Source organism: Pseudorca crassidens, chromosome 3, assembly GCF_039906515.1.
Source record: "Pseudorca crassidens isolate mPseCra1 chromosome 3, mPseCra1.hap1, whole genome shotgun sequence".
Lineage (NCBI taxonomy): Eukaryota > Metazoa > Chordata > Mammalia > Artiodactyla > Delphinidae > Pseudorca > Pseudorca crassidens.
The window spans coordinates 15,095,961-15,105,913 of NC_090298.1; the positions used below are offsets into that span (position 1 = coordinate 15,095,961).

The following is a 9,953-nucleotide window of genomic DNA, read 5'->3' on the forward strand; positions in this document are numbered from 1 at the left end:
ATTCAAGATACTTTATCATATTTTTTTTCCATGAGAAGATTAACCTAGGTGTAAATAAAATTACCCTTCATACTTTAAAGATCCTTTGTGAACTTTGGAGGACAAAGGAGTCTCTAGTTAGGAACTTGAGAATTTTAGCATTGATTGAGGAGCAAGTGAATCCAGCCTCTACTTAGATAATTTTTCTCACCAGTAGCAAGGGGCTGAAAGCTGGTTTCTGGCAGACAGAATACACCCTGTTGGGAGGTCACACATGACTAAGTGCTCCGTGTTAGTGTCCTATGAAACAGCAAATCTTGCTTTAGAAAAAAGTCAAGTCTTGCATTTGCATTGAACGTGTGTTCCCGAAAGATTTGCAAACACTGTTCACAATATCAACTAATTCTGGGTGAGGTAGTGGAGATGGTGAGGGCAAGAAAATAATATCTACATTGCACCAGTTTATGTTTCATAACTGGTTTTTATATATAGGAAACAGAAAATTTGGGCATAGAGCAAATCTTGCCAAGCAGAACCACCAGTGGTTGGTAGGTTACCCATCAAAAGGAAGTAAAGTGGAAACAACTGAGCATCTTCTATAAACACAATTACTTAGTCTTAGATTACTGAATTTATATATTTAAATGGTTCTCACATGATACAGGGTGGGAAAAGGAAATTGTTTTAATTTGGCTTTCCAGGCTTGGTAATCATCTTATGTTACTGTTTTCTATTTAAGTTAGAAGTCCCTGACTTTTTTTTTTTTTTTTTAAGAGGGTTAGGTGGATATATTGTAGAAATTTAGACCTAAAAACTCTTCCTACTTGATTTTTCTCAACATTTCCATACACTAAACGCCATGTTAGTTTGTGAAAATTGTGATGGGCCCTCCATAGATTGACTTCAACTGCATTTGAAATAATAGTTGAAAAATACTTTAAGCATTGCATAAAAAGGAAAATGGTTAGCATTTGATTGTTTTGAGGAAGCACTCAAAAAATTTGGGCATAGAGCAAATCTTGCCAAGCAGAACCACCAGTGGTTGGTAGGTTACCCATCAAAAGGAAGTGAAGTGGAAACAACTGAGCATCTTCTATAAACACAATGCTATGAAGTAGTTCTGCATAAGCAAAGCTAATGAAACAGAATTTTTCTAGCACTGATATCTTCATCTAAGACGTCTTCAGAGTTCAGTTCCATTCCCATTCATTACTTACCGAACTGACACATTATCCTGAAAACATTTCCTAAACGTAATTGAAAACATTAAAAAGTCTGGTATTTGATAAACATTTGGATGTTGTTTTACAAATTTTTATTTCTGATTTTTAACAAGCTTCACACATGTTAAAATTATGTATAAAGAAATCCAATCATACCAATAAACCAACTGGTTGTCAATTTGATTTTCAGGGTGAAAGATGGTGTAAGTGTTTATGGTAATAATTAACAGGAGTATAGAACTTTATTGATTGTCTTCATCCATTTGGGCTGCTCTAAAAAAGTATTATACCCTGGTGGCTTATAAACAATAGAAATTTATTTCTCATAATTCTGGAGGCTGTAGAATTTCAAGATCAGGGTGCCAGTGTGGTTGGGTTCTGGTGAAGGCCCTTTTCTGTGTTGTAGACTGCCATCTTCTTGCTGTATCCTGATATACTGTAAGGGACCAGAAAGCTCTATGGGGGTCCCTTTTATAAGGGCACTAATCCCATTCATGAGGCGTCCACCTCATGACCTAATCACCTTCCAAAGGTCCCAGTTCCTAATACCATAACCTTGGAGGTTAGGTTTCAGGATATGAATTCTGGGGAGACACAAACATTCAGACCATAGCATTGATCACAGCACATTTTCTCACACATACCTTATTGTCTAGTGCTATAAGCATCCATAATATATACTTTTTTTTTTTGTCAGAAAAGGAATAAACTAAATATCTTCATTTTATGGAATGGGAAATTTGAGACCCAGAGGGTAAAGTGACTTGCTCAGAGTTTTATAGCAAATTATTGACAGCTGGGACCAGCACTCAACGTGCATGCTGTGTTCAGCAAACTTCATACTGAGCGAGTGTTAGGTGGCTTGTTTTTGACATGAGTCGTAAAGAAAATATTTATAATTTATTTTTTTCTAAATGACGTTTTGTCCTCTGCCTGTCTACCTTTATTTTCTCAAAATGAAAGACTAAGTTTTAATTCCGTAGGCTATGCTGATAGATAGGTTTATTTCAAGGTGAGAAAAACAATCAGGTGCATATTAGAAAAGTTCTGGCCGAGTTGATCATATTAGAATTTGCAAGAATGGTGGTTGTTTAGTGAAACCCCATGATAATTCAGCTTCTACAGAGGTGATTTTGCCCAGTGTGTCCTGGGATTGTGTGTACAAAATAAACACAACTTAGCTGATTTGAATGGCTAAGGACCATCTTCCGTGTTCCCTGACAGGCTTCCTGGAGTGAAAGGAACAAAGAATTTGAAGAGCTCCGTAGAGGTGATTATCTTGTCTATTAAAGTATCTTTATTACAGCATAGCATTTCAAATTATTTCTTGCCCAGAACCCCCCAAAGAAAATTTTTTTTAATTTTAGTTTTGCTAGGGTGGCAATATGTAGGATCATATATATTTTTTCTTATAGATCTAGAATTGTATTCAACTTGGTAGTTGAACATTAGCTTGTAAACAGGATTTCCTTTTACAAGAAAAGAAATACTTGTTAGCTCTAAGACCCAACAAAATCCTCCAAGTATTTGCTTTGGAGAAAAAATTAAAATCTAATATTTAGGGCACTTATTATTTACTTCATTTACTTAGCCTGTCTAACTAGGAATTTATCACACGGATGCCATCTCTTTCTGGGACCCTGACGAGAGGTGTAGGCAAAGGAGAACTGGGCTTGGGGGCCCCATAACTGCCACTGATCTTCTCTCTAACTTTCACACTTTCACTTTCACTTTCTCCTGTTTTCCCGCCTACCATTCCAGGTTGCTTTGATCACATAACAGTGCTAGAATGTCACTTTCTCTCTTCACCAAAAAGCAGAATTTTAATTCTTCTGGACTATTTGTTTATAGCCAAGTGGGATTAATTAACTAGATAGAGGCTCACTTTTATAAGATGGGGGGAATAAGTCACAAGACAGCTGTGGGAGATTTAGAACACTGTTAGTGCCTAAAAAATATTAAATGATTTGGGACTTTATACAAGAAAAATGTCATCTGTGGAAAATTAAAAAAAAAAAAAAGGTGGTGACATTTGACTGTTACTTTCCCTCATAGACATTCTATGTTTAGCTTATTAGCCAAGATAAAATGTAGATCAATTTTTTTTTGTCTTTCACGTATGTATATAATATGAGTCAGTAAATGAGTCTTAATTGAAGAATTTGGGCTCTCTTTTCATCCTGATGACTGAAAGGGAGTTTTTCTCTTGTTTCCTTGGACCAGGTGATGGAGAGGTAGTGGGAAGATGAAATGATATTTCTTCTATGATCACTCCAGTATCAGATCAAATTGGGAGGAGTTAGATTTGATGACTGATCTATAATTTTTACTTCTGTCTGGAAAATGATTTCTTGGTATAAGAGACTTTTTATATTTTTTAAAGACTTGTGTAACCTCGAGAATCTTAAGTACATAAAAGATTCAAATCTAAGAAGTAGACTGATTTTAATATTAGCAGTATGGGGGTAGTATGGTGACAACAGATAACTGTACAAACTTCTTTTCCACATATATCCAGTCAGCAGGAGCATGCTTGGAACACAATTACCAAAAATCTTCTTGATGCCATTTAAAAATATTTTTTAAATGTTTTAATTACAGTGCTTCTAATTCCTGATTCCAGAACTTGTGTGTGTTTGTAGGTGTGGAACCTGTGTTCTACTTTTCTCTGGGGGTTTAGAAGCACAGAATTATCTAAGAATTGCAAAACTCAATGATGGGGAAAGGAACTAACATTTATTGCAAGCCCATGAAATGTCAAACGTTGTACTGATGGCTCACATAAAATTTTCCTAAGATTGACCTTTCTTATCGTACAGGAAATGGAAGGACAATGAGGTTAAGTAACTTGCCCAAGGATTCAGGGCCAGTGTGCTGTGGAGATGGGATTCATAACAACATCTACCATGATGCAATGTGCAAAGTCTCCATGAAATAATTCCTGTCCAACATTTTCCAGATTAAACACAGTGAAGTTCCTCTCTCTTGCTGTTGGTTGTTAGTTGTTTTCTGTGCCGATTTGAAGCCATCAGTCTTCAAATACTTTTGGCCCTTGTAAATTAGAATTCTTCTGTAATTTCAAAGGACAGCTCCGGAGTTTGCTTTCCTTTGAGATGCTGTAACTAATAAATCAACTTTACTGTTTGGTTATTGTATCAACATGGAGAGCTTAGTTCCAGTGCATCAGCTTGGGTGTCAGTTTTCCTGCTGTGTCACTCTATGGCTAGTGAATGTCCCAAATGTGGAGAAATGCAAAGGTAGTCCCAGCCCTTTCATTGTAGCTTAGATTTGGGTTTAAGTGCCTTCCAGCATGGACTACTAGTTGCCGTGTTGTTTTTGTTTTGTTTGTTTAACTGCCCTTTTTTTAAACTTAGAAGTTCCAGCTTCTGAATTTCTATACCAACTCATTTCTTTCAAAATTAGAAGTAATAGAAATGAGAAATAATGAAAATAATATGCCCACCACTCTCCTTATTTTTTAAGGATTTGATACAAATCTCCATTGGCAAATGGGGTGATAAAAAGTTTAGGGGCAAAGTGTACCTGAAATTCTGAATTTCATCCTTATCTTGTCAACATCTTGAGTTTTGAATCACCGTAGATCTGCACCAACCTTGTGACCCAAGGTGGGTACCATTCCTGAGACAAGAGCTCTGCCCGTTTGCCAGCTTCTTGGTGGGGTTCCCTGTAACCTCCTAGACAGTGCCCTCCTGCCTTACCTAATTTTGTTGGCTTGGCCTTTTGCTTATGACACTGCTGCATGAACTCAGCTAGTTAGAATTTCCATATGGGTAAAAGGAGGACACTAATGGTATACTTACGACCTCATGGTCCTGTTGAGAAGATTAAATAAAATAGTTTAGTAATGTGTTTGGAATTAGGATTGTGCTGGACCCTTGGAAACAGTTAATAGATTTTAAGTTATAATTTTAATTTATCCCTGGCTGTTGGCAAGGTTTTCACCCACACTGTCTAGGGAAATAACCAGACTGCCCTGCTTTTCCAGGGTTCTAGTGGATTCTATAAACCTCCCTCTGATACCTCACTATAACTAACATGAGAAAATTTGCAAAAGTAGGAGTGTTTATTAACGTTGAAAGACAAACAGGAATGGAGACACTCTTACTTAGAATTTGATTATGTACATTCATTTCCTACCCAGAAATAAAGAATAGAAAGTGGCCCTAACTGTGTTTCAGAACACCAATTTTAGTAAAGTAGATTTTAGGTTTGTAAACCAACATGACTTTAAGCCTCTGGGAATAGCTGTATAGAATTTCATGCCTTGTGGGTGAGAAAGGGGCACTCGTGTTATGTTCATACACACACTGCATTTATCCTTTGTTTTCTATTCTATAATTTCTAAGTTGGTGTATGGGTTTCTATTATAGAATTGGGAGAAGATCCTAAAGGCAGGCCTGTCAGGTTTTCTCTTTCTTAGCTCTAAACTAACGTACCAAAATATCTTGAAATATCAGAGCTGACATTTTGATGTGCACCATTCATGCATACTGGGTAATTAAGAATTCAATGGAAGAGTTATAAACTATAATTTAAAATACTGCTTCAGTTTATTTCTTCAGATTTTCATCTATTGTTTTGTGATTGCTTACAGGATAAAGGTGCATTTAAAGTATTTTTACCATATATGTTTGCTCCCACTTCTGGGGGAGAAATAACCAAAAATTAAGTCAAATAGAGCCTGTTGGGTGTCTGAAGTAGGTTATGACTCTTTTTAGAAAGAAATGTGTAAGAGGAATTCTTACTTTGATAACGTAATAAAGGCCTTCCTTGAGAATTGGAGCAGTGTTTTCATCATCCTTCGGTTTGTTCCTTTTTTTTTTCTTCCCCAGTTTTGGACAGGAGATTCACGTATAGAGTGGTGAGACAAATGTTGACTGAAGAATAGCACGCTTCTACCTAACACCTGGTTTCTAAATAAGATAAATGTCGGTTATCACTGTCCTGAGTCATGATTCCAAGGAATGGAATGTATAAGCAGCAAATTTTCTGTTCTAAATGGAAAATACTTTAAAAAAAAACCCAAAAAGATTGGTCCAAGAGTACAGTATAATTCTGCCAGGAGACAGCCCTGAACTAGAACAGAACCAGAGGTCTCACCTGTACACCGGCACATGGGGCACAGGGCAAGGCGTGTGTCCTCTCTCTTTTTCTCTCTCTTTCTCTCCTGGACTTACTTGTGTGGACTAAAGAGGATATTGCCATAGAATTTCTGCCATGATTCATCAAGGAAAAGCAACAGATTTTCCTCTAAAGAGCAACATTTCGGTGGATTCCCACTGATATATATGATGCCGTTAAAATACACTTGAAGAAAAAGCAATGGAGTGCCTGTTTAGCTCCGACAACGGTTCTGGATTGAATTTATTATTTTTAAATTTATAATTGATTACTGATTTGGATTAATGCTTCAGTACCAGAGGAGAAAAATTCAGGATCCAAATATATTCATAGAATAAAAGTGTCAACCTCCAGGAAGTTGGAGACTTAACTTTGAGTGAAATAGGCTGTTAATGACCATTGAAGTTGCATATCTAGTTTGACTTCTCATCAAGAAATTGATAATGAAGGACACTTTTATATTATTATGGAACTGTTTTCTTTTAAGCCAAAAATACCTTGAAAAGCAATGAATACAAGTATGACACAACTAACAAACTAAATGTAACTGGCAACACCATGCTTTTCATTTTCTGAGTGATAGTTTTCCTTTAATGGGTCCTTCTTAATAATGAGATAGACTAAATCCTCCTTGCATTTGGTCTTTGAAGATGTGTGTGCATATATGTACATATATATGAATAATGGAGTTTGAAAGGAGTTTGTAGTTCGAGATTATTTTCTTGAAATTTGTGATTTTCCAGCTGTGCCATTTCTTTGCAAAGTGTTTTCAAGTTATGACACCTTTTACTAGCTTTACTATAGACCTAAAATGGCTGTCACTGCCATTTTGTTCAAGACTTGGTGTTTAGCCGGACATGGGAAAGCGGATGAAACAAATACTGCACCACTTCTCTTTACAATTGACAAGCTTAGTCTTCTAATCACTGATTCTTTGATCTCAGGTTGGTATGTCCTTGGCTTACTATGATGAGACACTTTACCTTTTTTTTATGACTCTTTTTTTGATTGTGGCAAAATACATGTAGCATAAGATTTACCGTGTTTTCCATTCTAAAGTGTACAGTTCAGTAGTGTTCTGAACTGTTTACTCTGTAAACAGAGCAAGCATCTTCCTCCACTGGGGCTGCTATAACAAAGTACCATAGACCGAGTGGCTGGTAAACAACAGAAATTTATTTCTCACACTTCTGCAGGCTGGGAAGCCCCAGACCAAGGTGCAGGCAGATTTGGTGTCTGGTAGGGCGTGCTTTGTGATTGTAGACGGCTGCTTTCTGGTTGCGTGGGCACGTGGGGAAAGGGGCCAGAGAGCTCTGTGGTGGGGTATCTTCTGTGAGGCCAATGATCCCATCCATGAGGTCTCCACCCACAACTCCCAAAGGCCCCTCCTGCTAATACGGTCACACTGGGGGTTAGGATTTCAGCCTATGAATTTGGGAGGACACAGACATTTGGTCTAGAGCCACGAGTAACTGTTTCTCGTTTTGTGTTATGTTGCGTTACAGAACTCCAAGATGGGAGGCAAGCTGAGCAAGAAGAAGAAGGGGTACAATGTGAATGATGAGAAGGCCAAGGACAAAGACAAGAAGGCAGAAGGAGCCGGGACGGAAGAGGAGGGAACCCCGAAGGAGAATGAGACCCAGGCGGCTGCGGAGACCGCAGAGGTGAAGGACGGCAAGGAGGAGAAGCCAGAGAAGGATGCCCAGGACGCTGCCAACAAGCCCGAAGACAAGGAAGGCGAGAAAGACACAGAGGCGGCCAAGGAAGACGCCCCGAAGGCAGAGCCCGAGCAGATGGAGGGAGCCGAGGGGAAGCCCGAGCCCCCGAAGGATGTTGCGCAGGAGCCGGCGGCCGCCGCAGCCCCCGCTGCAGGCGGCGACGCCCCCAGAGCTTCGGAGCCCGAGGCGGCGGAGCCCGCGGCCCCCAGCAAGGATGACAAGAGCAAGGAGGGTGGGGAACCCACAAAGACTGAGGCTTCCGCAGCGCCTGCCGCGCAGGAGACGAAAAGTGACGGGGCCCCAGCTTCAGACTCAAAACCCAGCAGCACTGAGGCTGCCCCATCCTCCAAGGAGACCCCGGCAGCCACGGAAGCACCCAGTTCCACGCCCAAGGCCCAGGCCCCCGCAGCCCCCGCAGACGAGGTCAAACCCGCCGAGACCCCGGCAGCTAATTCTGATCAAACCGTAGCAGTGAAAGAGTAACAAGGACAGCCTATGGAAAAAAAAGAATACCGCTTAACGACGACCTGTCTCTCTGTCTCTCTCTGTCTCTCTCTCTCTCTCTCTCTGTCTCTCTCTCTCCTATACTAACTTGTTTCAGATTGGAAGTAATGATACGTATTGCCCAAGAATAAGGATGTGTTCCCATCAAGGGAGGGGGGGGGGAGAATCCAAATAGTATTTTTGTGGGGAAATATCTAATATACCTTCGGTCAACTCTACCAATCAGTCCTGGATTTGAAAGATCAATGTCTGAAAGTACAGTACATCTTTTGTACCTGAACTGCTGTTACATGCACTCCGCCACTAAGATCTGAGCATCTTGTCTTCTGCAAGGGGAGTTGGGAGTGATGCGTTCGATTCTGCCCGCAGGGCCTGTGCCGAGGCAATCAGATCTTTATGAAAGCAGTATTTTCTGTGTGTTCTTTTTCATTTACAGCCTTTCTTATTTTGATATTTTTTTAATGTTGTGGATGAATGCCAACTTTCAGACAGCCCACGCAGCCTGTCCACATGTATCTCAATGCCAATTCTCCATTCTTCCTTCCCAGGTCTTTTTGGGAGTAACAAACATTCTCTCATCCTACTTAGCCTCCCTAGATTTCTCATGACGAGTTAATGCATGTCCGTGGTTGGGTGCACCTGTAGTTCTGTTTATTGGTCAGTGGAAATGAAAAAAAAAAAAAAAGTCTGCGTTCATTGCAGTTCCAGTTTTCTCTTCCATTCTGTGTCACAGACACCAACACACCACTCATTGGAAAATGGAAAAAAATAAAAATAAAAAAAACAAAAAAAATGTACAATGGATGCATTGAAATTATATGTAATTGTATAAATGGTGCAACAGTAATAAAGTTAAACAATTAAACTGAAGTCACAAGGATTACTGGTTTCTTTTCCCACCAGCACGCTGTCCCCTCCTCTGTAATTGCCTCAGTAGAGAACAGAACAATGTATTGGGCATTTTCATGGGTATATTTGGATAGAAGTATAAAGCAGGATCCTCAGTGTTATCTTTTTAAAAAATTAGCAGGATGGGCTTCCCTGGTGGCGCAGTGGTTGAGAGTCCGCCTGCCGATGCAGGGGATACGGGTTCGTGCCCCGGTCTGGGAGGATCGCACATGCCGCGGAGCGGCTGGACCCGTGAGCCATGGTCGCTGGGCCTGCGCGTCCAGAGCCTGTGCTCCGCGACGGGAGAGGCCAAAAGAATGAGAGGCCCAAGTACCGCAAAAAACAAACAAACAAACAAAAATTAGCTGGATCTGTGTCAGTAAGTCTTGGAAGAAGGTAAACTGAAGACTTACTATGTCTATGGAGGTACACCCTATTAAAAAATGTGGGTGTTTTAATTTAATTTAAAATTTACTTAAAAGTCACAAATATTTTGAAT

At 39.7% G+C, this 9,953-nt stretch overlaps 1 protein-coding gene across 1 annotated transcript in view; it reads left to right on the forward strand.

Annotated features, from left to right (window-relative positions):
* Nucleotides 1-9,436, forward strand: part of BASP1 (brain abundant membrane attached signal protein 1) — a 54,636-nt gene extending 45,200 nt beyond the window's left edge. The window contains exon 2 of the mRNA XM_067730421.1: nt 7,850-9,436. Within this exon, the coding sequence (XP_067586522.1) occupies nt 7,859-8,545 (687 nt within the window). The 5' untranslated portion in view covers nt 7,850-7,858 and the 3' untranslated portion in view covers nt 8,546-9,436. The remainder of the gene's footprint in view (nt 1-7,849) is intronic.
* Nucleotides 9,437-9,953: the final 517 nt, after the last annotated feature.